A 16497-nucleotide genomic window follows, 5' to 3' on the forward strand; every position below is an offset into this window, starting at 1 on the left:
CTCGGCACACACAGGGCTGATTTGAAGCCTCAACCCCGGAGATGCAAGGAGAACATGCTAACTACTAAGCCACTGTGCCCTCATTATCAAAGTTATTATATTTATTATTGAGTTCTTATAGTTATTAGCCAATTTGACTGGTCACTTGAATTAACTAATCCAAATCTCAGTAAGTCTGTAACTGTAAATAATATCAATTTGAATCTTATGACAATTTTATTAAAAATGGGTTCTGTGAATGGAATCTTCAGAAATAAATAATAAAATATAGCTGCAAGCAGAGATTAAAGGGGCCAGGCATCAAAGGCGCAGCAAGCACAATGCGGAGCCCAAAGAACACGAAGAGGAGAAATAGAATGTACATGAATGAATAAAAGATTCAGAGGTTCAGAAGCACAGCTGAGAATAAGACTGAACAGGAAATGAACAGAACACTTTTAAGAACTTGCACCAAATGGGACTCGAACCCATGACATTTAGAATTGGTGCTTATCACTTACAACAGTGCACCACACAGATAAAAACCCATTTAGCTTGATATTGAGAAGAGCTTCCAAGGTGAGAATAAGCACATAAAAGCATTAGTTAGAATGTTAACAGATACTGGATCATAACTTTTGAACAAATATGAATATCAAAATTATTGTCTACTGTCTACTGATCTTCTGAGTCAATTTTGGTAAGAATTGGACAACATTTGAACAAGGAGTAGAGAAAAAAAATACTGTATATTTCAAAATGGTGACATTGTGATCACTATGAGCAGACTAATCTGAAGTTCTTTTCTCTCGGACAACAATTCTAACCATTTGAATAGGGAAATTTTGAACTAGTGGCGGCGCTATAGAGTTGGTCATAGAGAGCCCATCATTGGTACAGATACTATTCATGGTCATATATAAGAGTGTGCCAAATTTCATCATGTTCCTACTTACAGTTCATAGGGCTGCCATGGACTCCCTGTGGGGAAGAAGAAGCAGAATAATAATAATAATAATAATAATAATAATAATAATAATAATAATAAAAACTCTATGGCTCCGATAAAAAGCCAAAATAAAATTGCACACATTTAAATAAAATGCCTAATATGTGAACAGTTGGAATACATTTATACTTCATGAATATGTACTCTGGGGATTTTTTTTTGTTTGTTTACACAGAAGTGTTCATTGCGTGCTATAAATGGAATCGTTCGACTTTTCCCATCAGCTGATCAGTGAGTCATTACAGATCCGCCCACACACAATAAAAACAGCAGTCAGGAGTGTAGTTAGAAACTGATTTAGTTCGGACTGCGGTGATATTGAAGCGACATGGTGAACGGGGTAGAGGAACAAACCACGTAAGTGTCTAATAATTACTTTACATTAAGTTTATAATTTTTATATATTACATACACCTTATGTGTCTATCGGGAACTTTTGTAGTTCTGTAGCTTGTTAGAAGGAAAAGAAACCACTGTCACGAGAAGTAGTTGTCATTAAAGACTGTACAACATAATACAACGTTTTATTTTTTAATAATTTAAGTAAGCATACAGTTCAGTATTACTTGTATATTTTCTCTCTCTCTCTCTCTCTCTCTCTCTCTCTCTCTCTCTCTCTCTCTCTCTCTCTCTCTCTCTCTCTCTGTGTGTGTGTGTGTGTGTGTGTGTGTGTGTGTGTGTGTGTGTGTGTTTGTTGTCAGTAGTGTCGTAACTACGGAACTGAACTGTCACGGAGTCACTTAAAAATATTTATTTATTTATTTATTTATTTATTTGAGTGTATAGATTTGTTGGATAACTTATAAAGTATGACGGGGGGTCTGAGACTGGGGTTTCCCGGTTAAACTCCCGGTTGACTGAATTAGTAGCAGGACAGGACATGTCCGGACATAGACTGTCGTTGCTCTAACAACACAAGCGAAACACTTCCGGTTCCGAATCCTAAGCGTTTTTGGGGAGTTTTCCTCCAAATACAAACAACGAAGTGAATGACTACATAAACATTCCGCGTGTCCAATGGAAATTGTAGCTTGTATGCCATCTTTAAATCCCACTTCTTTTATCACTTTTATTGCTAACATAACACAACTGTCTGAAATTAGATTTAATAACTTGCAATTGCAGTTTTTTTTATCAAGTGAGCAACCCTTATAGAAAATTCACATTAAAAAAAAAACAAGCACTACATGTGAAAAATGTTGTCTTAAAAACAACACACGATCCATTTATTTTCTATGAATTTTTCACGTGTTTTTTTTTTTTGTTTTTTTTGTCATTTGTAGGGCACGTGGTTTATTTTTTTCAGATAAGGTTTTCTCATATGATACCACATTGCTACAAATATAAATATATTCACATGTACAGTTTTGGGGCATAACTGCAAATGCACCTTCTTGTTTTTCACATCACATAATTGCATGTGAAAATGATCATGGGAAGTGGATGGGATTTTTCTGTTAGGGGAATGCTTCATGTAAACAGTTAACAAAGTGTAAGGTTAAATGAAATGGCTATGTAGCGCATATATATATATATATATATATATATATATATATATATATATATATATATATATATATATATATATATATATATATATATATATATATATATATATATATGCGCCATTTTCTCAATGTTCATTGTTGAGTGTTGAACAAAGCTCAAGAGCTGTGTATAAACACTGTTGTTGTTGACTTCTTCTGCAACCAGAGACCAAGTGGAGCAGCTTGCACAGATGTTTCCCAAAGACAGTATTGAGTACAAACTCCTTGTGAAGTACACACAGAAGAAAAAAAGCACAAACAGTCACCCCCCACAGAGCAATGGTGTGGAAGAGGCTAAGGTTGCCTCACCTACGCAACCTCAGGACTGCCATAAATCATGGAAACATAAGAAGAAACTTAAATTTTGGAAAAGCATAAGCTGCATAAGGCCAGTGAGGGAATCTAACGGTCCTGTGTCTGGACACCCCAGGCGAGGAGCATCTGCAGAGTCATGTGAGTGTCAGAATGACTTTAGTGCTATGACCTCTATTGAGCAACTAACAATTTCTTTCTGGTCCTGAGATTGCAATTATATACAAAGGGTGTGGCTTTAGTAGGTCATGAAACATGCTAACCATGACTCATTCGAGTAAATTTATTTGTCTCATAAATGTGGCCCACTAAAAATAATCACTTGTTGCTCTCTACTCCAGCAGGTCCAGACCAGGAAGAAGTGGAACAAATTGTCAGCAAGTTGACTAAGATCATAGACCGTGTTCATTTTATATCTACAGATATAGAAACCGATAGTGACGGTGAGTATTTCTTGTCTGGATTACTGTCTTACTTTTATAACAAAAAGAAAACTGAAATGTGACTGTTCTCATGTATCCTTTGATGTACACAAGGCTTGTGTTAAAGTAGCAGGGTGTCTAATCATTATCTTGTATCTGCAGATGTTGTAGAGAGAATAGTGGAACTGCTGAGGGAACATGGAGATAAACTTAACGAGGAAGTAAGTCACATGAGTTCCTTTAGTTTCACTAATCCAGCGGATATACTTGGGGGTTTGAAATAAATGAATCACAAGTTTAAGAGTAACCATATCAGGATAAAATGTTGTATAATAAAATAATAGGATAGTTATTGAAGAAATGGGGAGTCCTAAAAGTTATTCTGAGGTGCACAAAAAAAATCTGCAATATAATGTCAGTGTATTAATGGAATAATAAACCGAACCTGAACTTAAGAGATTTGAAACAATGTATAAAGTAGGAGACAGTTCTCTATGTTGAAACCATTAAAGTATTTTTCATCTTTGCTCATAGTCCACAAGGTGGCCCCATAAACAAAACCATTTTCCCAGCGATGATCTACTCCACATTAGTGAGGGGAAAATATCAAATGTATTTATTGAGAGGGGAAAAATATCACTGTGAAATTGTGCATATTGTAGTAGCTAACTGTTTAACATCTGTCCATAGATTGAAAAGAACCATGTGCTTAGGAAACAGCTGCAGGACTCTCTGTCATACGGTTTCTTTAGGAAATTGGCCCAGACCTTTTTGCAGAGACTGAGTCCAGAGGAGCTTCCTCCCACACAGAGCCCAGTGCAGGCTAAGATCGCGCTCACCTGTGAGCTGACCAGTCGCCTAAACACCATGGACTGCCATCCCATGAACCGGGTGCTGGGCTTCGGTGCTAAATACCTACAGGATTATTTCAGCCCCTGGGTCATCAAACAAGGCGGCTATGTAAGTGGACTACAACTTGCTGCCAAGCCTACTCCTGTTTTTCCTCATTTGTTTTGTTTGAACCATTTAGATCCATTTCTTTCCATTATTTAACCAAAAAAAACCCTAAATGCTAAATTGAAACTTCTTGTCTATTTTTGTTCTCTTTTCAGGAAAAAGTTTTCGGCACAGACAGTGATGCTGAGGAGGAGGAAGTTCAATAAGCTTAGAGGATTTTGCTTTGTTTTTTTTTTTTAGATTTAATTATTCTCAGGGTTCAAGTCACTTGAATAAGAAACGTATTGCATTAAAAAAAAAGGTAAAATGTTTACATGTTTGTTTAAAGATACCAAAGCTGCTATGAAATTGTGTACGTCTTTTTTTGTTTTTTAGTAATTATGTGTTAAATACTTTTGTGCACATTGGTAAATACAAATACAAATAGTATCTTGCTAATGCTAAGGGATAATAGCTAATACATATGTATAACATGATTCTTAAGTATGCTTTTGTAATGCATCCACACAGGATTCTTTACATATGCATATGGATAGTATTTAGGTGAAAAAAATTTTTTTTTTATTTTTTTTTTTTTAATTTATTTATTTTTTTCTCTATTTGTAACGGTCAGATCCTTTGTAAGCAGATTTAATGGGCTCCAGTTTATTTTTATGGAAAAAGTAGCATAAGGAGCAAAAACTGAAATAAAGCTGTAGAGAACTACACATGAAATCTTCTTCACTGCTTCATCTTAAATTATTTCAAGATAATGAAGTGTTGATAGTTACAAAAATGATGTATATTATAATGGCTTATGTTTCAGGAAATCTTTAAGTATTATTTATTTGAACAAACCACTATAAAAATACAAAATGCTAAAATGTGAAGGAGAATGAGAACTTCAGGATCAAGGTTGAGAACCATGTTGTGAAAACCACCAACTAGGAGGTTGAATTAAAAAACTTTATTAAAAAAAATATATATATATTTTATGTTTTGTTTTTTGTTTTTTTTAAACTGGCGGTATATTTTATGCTGGCAATAACAATTTTGAACATTACCAACACTACCATTTTAAAGAAAATAAACTTCTTCATAAAAAAGGATGCTAAGTCTACTTTTCTTTGTCCTGTATTAGTACCACGAAGGGTACTTTTTTAAAGTACATCTACAATATGACTCCAGTTGAAGGATGCGTATTAAAGTTACTGAAGATGTATTATTGTGGGTAATACCCCAGAAACAGTTACAGTTTTGCTGGCAACTATATTTTTCTGAGTTTTAGGGGGGGGGTTCATTCCTTCTGCTGTACATTTAATATAGCCAGTGATTTACAGCTTCCTGAATACACTCTCTGTCCAATGTATTAGATAGATATGCAGAACTATTAGGAATTCCTTTATGCCTGAACATTGAAGCAATTATTCAATTAAATTCAATTACATTTTATTTGTATAGCGCTTATAACAATGGACATTGTCACAAAGCAGCTTTACAGAGATATATACATTCAGGGCATAAATTTAAAATTTAGAATTTTGTACCTAATGAGGGTGCCAGAGGCAATGGTGGCAAGAAAAAAATTCCCTAAAATGACAAGAAACCTTGCGATGAACCAGACTACAAAAGGAACCTATCCTCATCTGAGTGATACCGGATACTGAGATTATAAATAATTCCCTTCTATAGCTGTGTTTGTTGTATAGTCAAAAAATGCAACTGTGTCAAAGCCGTCTTCATGGTTTCGGTGTATCTTTAGGCTGTCCGTATGAGGCCATCCTCAGCTGCAGTGAGTAGTTTCCAAGTGATGAGCTCTCCAACCAGAAGTAGGGCATCAGGCTGGTTCGGAGACAGAAGGGGTCAGGATCACTGGTTATGCAATCAGCCAATCACATACTGTAGAAACAGACTGGACTAATGTAGCAGAATGTCAAACATTGAGGTAGATGGGCTACAACAGGTACAGTAGCAGAGCACTGGATTCCACTTTGGTCACAAAAGAACAGGAATCTGAAGCAGCAGTGGGCATCAAAATTGAACTGGATTGCAGAAATTTTTCCTGATTGTTGTTGTTTTTTTTTTTCTTTTCAATCTTCAACTGTCCAGTTTTTTTTAGTGAGGCTGTGCCCGCTGTACTGTCAGACTCGTGTTCTTGGCTGACAGGTGTGGAATCCAGTGTAGTCATTTGCTATTGTAGCCTGTCCACCTCAAGGTTCGATGTGGTGTGCTTTCTGAGATGCTTTTCTGCTCACCATGACTGTAAAGATTGGCTATTTGAGTTGCCCCTATCTGCTCGAACCAATCTGGCCAGCAGGGGTGTTCAATCTTATCCGGAAAGGGCCGGTGTGGGTGCAGGTTTTCATTCCAGTCAAGCAGGAGGCACACCTGATTCCACTTGTTTAATCAATTGACCTTGGTTTTCAGTAGACTCAGGTGTGGCTTCTGCTTGGTTGGAAAGAAAACCTGCACCCACACCGGCCCTTTCCGGATAAGATTGGACACCCCTGCTCTAGAGACTGCTGTGCATGAAAATCCCAGATCAGCAGTTTCAGAATATTCAAATCAGCACGTCTGGCACCAACAACCATGCCACGGTCAAAGTCACAGAGATCACATTTGACCCCATTGTGAGGTTTGATGTGAACATTAACTGAAGCTCTTGACCTGCATCTGCAGGACTGCACTCCTGCCACACGATTGGCTGATTGCATAATTACAGTACATGAATGAGCAGGTGTTCCTATAAGCTATTATTTTCTGATTACAATCGGAAAGAATGTGATTACTGACACTGTCGTGTTAATAGTGAATCATCATTAGGCGTAATGCTCGTTCACTACGAAATCTAACCAGGAGTTTATCACACGTGCCAGACTATTTCACTCGTAAAGACAACAATTACTGTCGTCTGCGCTTTTCATTTCTCACCAGTCTTTAATGCGTTACATGGTTTCAGTTTCGTTATATTTCCTTACCAAATGGGTCCTTGAATAGTTTGAATAGTCTTAAAACGTGAGTTTTGAAGTGTGAGGGCGTGGCTGTGGCGCGCGCCTGGTTCCTCGCCTGTCACCGCTCGCGCTGCTTTTCCTGGCTGCGCGCGCGCGCTCGGTGTGAGTGGCGCAAGCTCGCAGAGGCTCGTGACAAGGAGAAGAGCCGGAATGCGCAAGGCGAGAGGAGCGAGGAAAGCTCAGCCTTTGCCGGATCCACACTCCGACAAGAAGCTCAGAGAAGCCCCGAGATGCGCCGAGGATGGAGGAGCAGCTCCACGTGCCAGGAAGAAGGGCTACAAACCCCCGGATGTAAGGAGCATATTCGGGGCGCGGGGAAGGAGAGGAGAGGGACACGAGTTCAGAGAGGAGGAATCAGAAGGATGGTGCGATGTGTGCTGTGCCATCATCTTCCAGGGGGGTCTGATGTGCACAGGTAAGAGGGAGCACGAGGCTACCTTTTATATCCATTATACATGTAGTGGATACAACCCTGGAAACCTTCTGACCTTAAAACCACGTGACCAATAAGTGCCTGTGAATCATGACCACTGATAGAATAACAAGTGTGAAATCAGGGCCATTGATTTCTTCTCTTCCAAATAAGTGACTAAATCATTTAGAGAAAATCTTAGAGTGAGAAATATTATTATGCCTTATTGAATATTCTAGGGATAGAGAAATTAGGTTTGTGTATGCCTTTGAACAGATGTCCCACTTATATTTCAGAACGGCTGAGAATAAGTTTAAGAAAACTGGCTTACATTATAAGTGTGTGTGCCGTATCCAAAAACAAAGCATAGGTGACAGGTGTGCACGAACTACACTCGCACACACACGGACACACACACACCTACCGGTATGTTGACGGACTGGTTCTTAGTAAACCTCTAACTTCTGTCACTATCTACCTACATTCCAAAGAGTGTATGTGTCTTTTAAAGTAATATATCTGGTTTTGATTTTCTGAGAAGTGGTCTTCATATTTTCATTTAATAATAAACTCATCACAATAATGTAATGCTGTCCTGATGGAGTCTTGATCATAGGCCTGGGCTTCAGATACAGTCTTAAGCACTATGTCTCTCAGGTGGTGTTAAACAAACAAATCGGACTAAAACACTTGCTTTATTTTATGATATTTGTGGCTTGTATTAAACAAGACCATGTTGGCCACCATGCATAAGCGCCATTTTATTTACTGTGTACTCTACAGTATAGTAGTCCAGCTCTGAGCGTTTTTTTATAAGTTTAGTGTTTGAGCATTACAAGAAACAGGACTAGGAATCTAAGGCACTCAGTTGTCTTAGCCTTCTTCTGCTGTCAACGTCTGCTGCCTGCCAGGAAGATCAACTGAAGTGTCATGTTCGTACAGATTCATATCATACGACTTATATGATTAGTTCCCCTTCAATGCCTGAATGGAAACCTGTCCATTTGCATTCTTGCCTAAGACATTACTTCCCTTTCTCTCCCCAAAATGCCATCTCTAGACTCTGGCTTATTTCGTATTCCTTTAAGTAGTTGTTCATTCACAAGTAGTGGGCAATGCATTCACTCAAATGTAACACTTGTACAAAGGTGACTTTCACTGAAGCTTCTTTTCCTTCTTAATGTGACACCTGACTCAAGCGATCAAATAAGCAAGTGAAAGAGTGAAGCAGTCACTGGATCAAGTGATTAAGATAATAGCCCTGCTCTACACTGGCCATCTATTTTTTATCATATGCTCCCAGACACATTGCTACCATGTAATTATGGCCTTGTCACATTTTAGAGGCCACTTTTCAAATCTCGTAGCATATGTACGTTTACGTATAAAATAAGCGTAAATAAGCTTTGGCAATCTGGGGAACCCTGTTGTACAGTATACAACAGAAGTATCACTTAAATATCAAATGATTCAAAATTGTTTCACCTTACAGTAATTGCTTTACTTCTAAGTTGAACAATAGGGTATTTGCTCTTATGTAAGAGTTTAGATTTATTATATTAAAAATGCAGGACCCACAGCAGGAATTCAATGCGACAAAAGTCAGTACATCTTTAATTAATGGGATTCAAAGCTTTTATTTTTTCAATCCTTTGTATGCCCGCCTTTATTTTTGGTGACTGACTCAATTCTCCTCGGCATGGAGGATACCAGTGTTGCACAAATTTCTAGCTTGATTTTTTTTTTCAGCTGCTCTTTGCTGGAGAAGTTGTGTTGCTCTACCTTTCTCTTTAAAATACCCCAAAGGTGCTCTGTTGGATTCAAGTCAGGCGACATACTTGACCAGGTCATAGTTTTCACTTTTTTCCTCTTTAGAAACTCTTGCATGATTTTACCAGTGTGCTTTGGATCGTTATCATGCGGGAATATTCCTCTTCTGCCAAGCTTCTGGAGACTGGGAGTCAACTTGTCAGCCAGTGTTTTGGTATATCCACAGGTATTCATGGTGCCATCTATTAATGTCATCTCCCCAACACCTTTTTGCATTCATGCAGCCCCATATCATCATACTCCCACCTCCGTGCTTGACTGTCGTTGCTATGCACAAAATGTGGTTTTCCTGGCCAGGTTCACACCAAACATGCTGGACCCCATCTGAGCCAAATAGATTTATCTTGCTCTCATCTGACCAAAGATTGTTCTCCCAATATTCATTAGGCTTCTTTTCATGTATTTTAGCAAAGTTTGATCTTGCACTTTTATGCCTACGAGCAAGCAAGGTTTTTTCTTAGACTCTGTCCATAGAAGTTGACATTATGCAATGTCTTTCTCACTGTCTGAGCTGTCACAGAAACTCAGATATCCATTGATAACCCCTGTGCCAAGTCTGAAGCGCTTGCACATCTGTTTTTCAGAGCTAGATCCTGATTACTGCTCTAACTGTTTTTCACTGATTAAACTTCAGACTGATTAAAATTTGACTGGTTCCTGCATCCTTTCCCATCTTTGTGAAGTCTCACAATCAGATTTTTCAATTCCTCTGGCAATTATTTCCCATGTGTTCATCCCAGGTGATTCATCCAGGACATGCAATCCCCCTGGACAACTCTCTGATCTCACCTTCGGTCACTGCGTGCAACCTCGGGTTAACCATGGACAATCCACTGTCCTTTTCTTCTCACACTCTCATGTCAATTTCTCCTGTACAACATCAGAAGGATTCGTCCATTTCTATCCACACAGGTTACAACGGTGCTGGTACAGTCTCTTGTCATTTCAAGACTGGACTACTGCAACTCGCTCCTGGCAGGTCTGCCTCTGAGCACCATTCAACCCTGCAACTGATCCAAAATGCAGCTGTGTGACTTGTTTTCAACCTTTCTATGTTCTCCCACACCACCCCATTGGTACACTCCCTCCACTGGCTTCCTGTAGCTGCCTGCATCAGATTCAAAACACTGATGCTTGCCTACAAAGCCAAAAATGGACCAACACCCACTTACCTCAGCGCACTTATCACACCCCACTCTGCAGCACGTTCCCTCTGATCCTCTAGCACTGCTCAACTGGTTCCATCAGTACGCATGCATCGAGGCTCTTCTCTGTTCTGTCACTTAGGTGGTGGAATAAACTTCTTCTAGATGTCCGACCAGCTAGAGTCAAACGACGTTTAAAGACCCGCCTCTTTCTGAAGTACATAAATTAGCACTGTATTTATTGATAGAGACTTCAAAGCATTTCTCCAAGTCGTCTGGATAAGGGCGTCTGCCAAATGCCATAAATATAAATGTAAATCTAAATGATGCTGACATGCATATAGACACAGCCCATATGTCCAGAATTGAGAAAGTTCTGGTGTTTGCTGGTCATTTTATAACCATGTTCATGTAATTAGAAATCACAGGTGTACTCAATTAGGTTTCAATGATCTCAGGTTTTCTAATTTGTTTGTCAGTGATCACAGGTGTATTCACTTTTGTTGCATTGAGTTTCTACTTTTGGGCCTGTATTTTAAATATATTTTTTAAAGAATTGTTTTGATTATTCAGAAGAGGAGATACTGAAATAATGCAATTACTGAGAGGTGACACAATTTTTGAATCATTTGTTATTTAAGTGATATTGCATATGGGTGTACTCACCTCTGTTGTATACTGTATGTGCTTTTGTGGCTGCTCTGGCAAACGACTAAAAAAATCTTTAAAAAATATAGGTTTTGGCCAAAATATAGTTTTTCTGCCTAAAACATAAACATATTTTATCAAAACAATTTGGAAATGTTATTTATTTATTTTTTCAAAATTGCCTAGGATCATATTGTGTAAGCAGCCAGTTTAACCAAAGCAATCTGTCTAATGCTTGATAGCTTGTAAGATAGCTGTCATATTACAGCAAACTAGTGACTACATTTCCCATCCTGCGCTGCGGCCAACAAACATGGCCACCATGGACTGCAATTCCCAGAACACTCACATTCATTCTAATCACACATACCTGCATCCAATTCACAGCACTCACAAACACAGTATAAAGCGACTGTTTGTACACAATAACTTTGCGAAGTATTGAGTGTTATCACCATACCAAGAATTTGTACCCTGTTCCTCGTTTTGTTTAATGTTCATTGATCTTGTTTCTCGTTTCTCATTCTTGTTTCTTGCCTTGCCTAGTTTATGCCTGTTTGCAGATCGCCTGACCCATTGCCTGTTTTTGACCACGCTATTGTTTCATGATTTGGATTTGTCTGCCTGCCTCTCTTTATTAAAAGCTCTAATCTGCACTTGCATCCGTCCTTACCATCATTACATGGATTATGTGACAATAGCTATGTGCCACAGCTAAATGGACATATGCATAATCAGTTAAGTTTGTAATCAGAGAGCATGCCAGAATGTACGTGATGCTACTGTGAGGCACTTAAATCAGTGAAATCGTTCAATTAATTTTTTTTTTCAATATTTTGGGGGCTACAATATTTTAAAATGCTGTAACATTTATATGTGGATGAGCGACATGCAAAGGGGAAACATATTTCCCTTGAGGGAAAAGGGAAAAGCTGTAGTTTTCAGAACTATTTGTATAGCAGATGATGTCAAACGTGTTTTCCCAGGTTGCCATACATATGCACTTGTTTTCAGTTTTCCTGTTTTGATTTGATTAGGAATTGCATTTTCAGTGTATATGGCTTGCAGCTGCCCTCGGAAAGCTTTACTCGGGGTAGGTAGGAAGAAATTAAATGTGGTCACAACAAAGCTAATTTTACAGTGGCTTGCTGATACCTCTACTTGCTTGGTGACATTCTATTGGTTTTAGGAAAAAATGTGTTCACCTTTTACTTTCCTTTCTAGAAAGATAACACTACAACACAAAGTGATGATGTGTAATAGAACACTAAACCAAGCACTAACTAACTTCTCCAGTCATTATAAGTTGAAGACCATGTACAGTTACCTTTTTAAGGTTTAACGTTAAAGTTACAGCTTTATCTCTGACTTTTACAAAGTGCTGACACTGGAGACCCCTTCCAAAAATGCTAAACATACATCTCCTCACAGAAAACTTCACCATATCATGTTTATGTGGCGGGTTTTCCCAAGTCCCATTGTAACGTGTTACTATAGAAAGACAATGTATTAGAACGATTAATATTAATAATGTATATATATTAATATAAACCAGTGATTTTCCTGATAATTAATCAACACATTCTGACCAATCAGAATTGAGAATTCAACAGTGTTGTGATATATAGTTATAATTATTTAGTAATTTAGTAATTAGTTATATAGTTATTATATTGGGGTGGCTGTGGGTCAGGTGGTAGAACGGGTTGTCCACTAATCATAGGGTTGGCGGCTCGATTCCTGGCCCATATAACTCCACATGCACATGCACATAACTCCACAAGTGTCCTTGGGCAAGACACTGAACCGCAAGTTGCTCCTGATGGCAAACTAACGTCTTGCATGGCAGCTCTGCTACCATTAGTGTGTGAGTGTGTGTGTGTGTAGATCATGAATAGCCATTTCTCTGGCTCGTCTGCATTGTGTCTTGCTATTTGACACCCACCTGTTGGCTCCCCTAATATCCATCTGCTTGTTTGTGTAGCAGCAGTGACGGTGTGTCTAAATAAGACACACTGCTTTGTGACCGCATAATGATGGACCACAATGGACAGCCTCCTGACTGAGCAGAATAGAAAGCCATGGGGTCCCAGACACACACACACACACACACACACACTTGAGCAGGGGATTCTTATGAAGGGAGGCTGTAGACAGAGAGGCAGAGAAACAAAAATATAGAGGGAAAGACAGCAATTCTCTATGGCCAAAGCACTTGCTTATCACATGCGTTGGACACGCCGATGTGTTTGGACTTCTGTGTGAGCTTTTTTGGGGCTGCTGTGTCAGTCATGGCACTGAGGAGAGGCTTCAGCAAGACCCTGAAGAAAATAACCGTGTTCTTCTACTGTTTCTCCAAAGTGATGCGCCGCTCCGGACGAATGGAGCACAGCCTTCTGTGGAAGCTTTCTGGTGAGTCCAGTACCATGCAGGATCTCTACATGTGGCCACATAGCTGGCTAAACAGAAAGTTTCTTATTGAGATTTCTCTTTTAGAATACAACACTGACCAAGTCAAGACTGTAGAGCCATGTTTAATCTGTTGAAATATTGCGTATGGAGTATTTCAGATGGTTCGTATTGTATTTATCTATCAGGGGAAATTGCAGTCTGTTGCCATGAACAGCTTAACATTGACGGTGCTCATCAATATTAAGTATCATCTTATTCATAGTACAAGATACTCTTTTGCAATTTGTAATTGATGATTCTGGAAGGAATCTATATATGAGTTCTATCAATATACTTTTATGTGTTGTATTTTTATATATTTCAAACAGAAAAAAAATTCTGTTTGGTGATTGCAAACTGACAATCATGCAAATGCTTTAAAAACGGGCGCCACACAGAGAGCTGCTTTTTGACATCTAGGTTATACACTGCCAGGCAAAAGTTTTTTAACACCCTATATTTTAGCATTTTTGTTTAAATTACTTCATATTACATACACTAAAAATGGAAAATGTACCCAAGGAATAGGTATATGTGAATCAGTAAATGTTTATTATTAATTGTTTAGAAATTACTTTATTTTACTGGAACAGTGTAGAACTAATTCAATTAGAAAATGCTGAAGTCTTTATCACTCTTATTAGGTACTTGTAGCACACTATATGTATGTCTTACACTTAATACTAGCACTTGATAATAAGTCCACAAATATGTAGGATTCCATTTTAATTTCTCTTCTGTACTGTTTAGCTAGGTCTGTGGAATGATAGTAATTAAACTATAATAAAAACTTTTGACTGTCAGTGTATATCAGTTTATAACCTGTGCAACTGTCCTTTCAAATGCCCAACATAAGATAGGAATGTGTTGGCTGATTTGTTTCTGTCCAGTATGTTAGAATTATTACAAATTTATCTTTACAGTTGGTTAAAATGACATTCATATGACATGGTAATGTTGTACATTAGATTACTGAGGATAGCACCACTTAAAAACCATGAAGATGGCTTTGGATCACATTTCATATGAACAGTTATGCTATGATAGTTTTGCACTCTAGTCTCCATCAGTGAACAGTGAATAACAAAATAGACTTTATGTTAAAACTGTAATGAATTTAGTACTGTTTGACCATGTAGTACACAGTTATAGAAGGGAATTATTTATAATCGCACTATCCATTGTCACTCAGATGAGTATGGCGTCCCTTTTGAGTCTAGTTCCTCTTAGAGTTAAATAATAAAAAATACAAAAGATGTACCTTTGAAGGTACCACTCCACTTTGAAGGGAACATAATTTAGTACTTATTTTCTATTCTGTGAAGAGATGGCACTTACAGTGACAAGCGTCAAGCCATATTAGTTACATTACATTAAATTCATGGCATTTGGCAGACGCCCTTATCCAGAGCGACTTAGATTTATCTAATTTATACAACTGAGCAGTTGAGGCACAGTGGCAGCATTATCATGATGATGATGAGGTGAACAGGTTGTGTTCAACTGAGTTCATGTCCCTTTGGTTCACCATGCGCAGTAACACGAATGGTGGAAATAACTCTGTTCGAAGAGTCTGTTGTATACTGTATGTTACACCACTGCAGACCCATTTCATGTAACAGAGGCAACTGATGAAACAGAAACAGCCATTAATCGCAAGTGATCCAGGTCAGGATCCATTCAGCACTATCTCCATGCCATAGCACTCACATCATTTTCCTCTTGCTGCTAGTCCTGTCTACATACTTCAAATTGTATTTGGAGATCAAAATACATTTTGTCTATTACTGTCATTGTAATTTCTTCAAGAGTATTTGATTTGTTTCTTGGCGTAAAATAATTACATTACATGAATGACATTACGACATTTTGTGTGTTCTCAGCTGATTCATACTATCCCAGGCTTTAGACACAATACGTTTCAGAACAACAGTTTCTCAGTTCTGGAGAGTGAGGTTAAAGGTAAAGATTAAATAGTGGTATGTGTCTGACATCCATGTGCGAATGGGCTCACAGTAACCTGCCAAATACAGTTTCTAACCCTGAGAACTTCCTCAATGGATGATCTGTGACTGAAGAGTGATATGAGAACAATGAAGAATTGATGGGCGACTGAGTGACCTGCCCTTTGTTTAGCAGTTTGGTGTTGTTTCATCAGCCTATTAGGAGGCCAGTCTGCCAGGAGCCGAGAGGAATGATGTCTGGAGCATGTGGAATTCCTCATTCAGGTTGTCCCAGAAGAAGGGTGCTAGATGAGCCTATAGGAATCTCTATTCCTGGCTAGATCTGCAAATATGGACATCATATCTGTATTAGTCAAAAGGAAAGTTCACTGGTACAAGGATGGGTTTGCCAAATCATAGAAAAATACTCTAGGCTCTAGTTGTCATTTTTAGAAAACTAAACATGATCTGCTTTTGTAGCAGCTCCTCTGTTGTGAAAAACACTTGCATGCTGCTGAAGGCAGCTCATTAGACCAGAGAGTAGCTACATGGCTAGAGACATTAAGTCTTAAAGACTTTTTCCCCCCCAAAAAAAACGACAAAAAGAATGTTTGAAGATGATTGGACAAAAAAGTATGCATTTAGAACAATTCTCCCAAAAAGTCTGTGATGTTAGTCCAAAGTCATAGCATCAAATTGTCTTATTTACAGCCTTAAACGAAACATTAATGATTAAGCATTAAGGTCATTCTGTCATGATAGTTGCTTATCTGGATATTTGCAAGAAAGAGAGTTTTATGTAAATGGGCCTTCATAAATTTTAGTTGAATACCACTGCCCCAGAGGTTCTCT

The 16497-nt window shown here is 38.3% G+C and overlaps 2 protein-coding genes and 1 long non-coding RNA gene across 4 annotated transcripts in view; 2 read left to right on the forward strand and 1 right to left on the reverse strand.

Annotated features, from left to right (window-relative positions):
- Window positions 1-1229: 1229 nt before the first annotated feature.
- LOC108280152 (apoptosis facilitator Bcl-2-like protein 14) lies at window positions 1230-5314 on the forward strand. 2 transcript variants are annotated; one of them, XM_017494933.3, is made up of 6 exons: window positions 1230-1345; window positions 2702-2988; window positions 3189-3290; window positions 3432-3490; window positions 3960-4229; window positions 4382-5314. In XM_017494933.3, exons 1-6 carry the CDS (start codon window positions 1317-1319, stop codon window positions 4430-4432), a joined length of 798 nt encoding a protein of 265 aa, XP_017350422.1. In that variant the 5' UTR covers window positions 1230-1316; the 3' UTR covers window positions 4433-5314. The 2 variants fall into 2 exon arrangements, with proteins under 2 accessions (XP_017350422.1, XP_017350423.1); XM_017494934.3 differs by having other exon boundaries at window positions 3192-3290.
- A 323-nt stretch (window positions 5315-5637) lies between these two features.
- Window positions 5638-7235, reverse strand: LOC124629244 (uncharacterized). The gene is made up of 2 exons (XR_006984184.2): window positions 7184-7235; window positions 5638-6047 (listed from the first exon to the last, which is right to left on the reverse strand). It is a non-coding gene; the product is annotated as an uncharacterized LOC124629244 (long non-coding RNA).
- Window positions 7236-7297: 62 nt separating this feature from the next.
- The window catches only part of rassf3 (Ras association domain family member 3), a 52771-nt gene continuing 43571 nt past the window's right edge, over window positions 7298-16497 (forward strand). Inside the window, exon 1 of the mRNA XM_017494530.3 lies at window positions 7298-7631. Within this exon, the coding sequence (XP_017350019.1) occupies window positions 7367-7631 (265 nt within the window). The 5' untranslated portion in view covers window positions 7298-7366. The remainder of the gene's footprint in view (window positions 7632-16497) is intronic.

The sequence above is a fragment of the Ictalurus punctatus genome, chromosome 19 (genome assembly GCF_001660625.3).
Source record: "Ictalurus punctatus breed USDA103 chromosome 19, Coco_2.0, whole genome shotgun sequence".
Classification (NCBI taxonomy): Eukaryota; Metazoa; Chordata; class Actinopteri; order Siluriformes; family Ictaluridae; genus Ictalurus; species Ictalurus punctatus.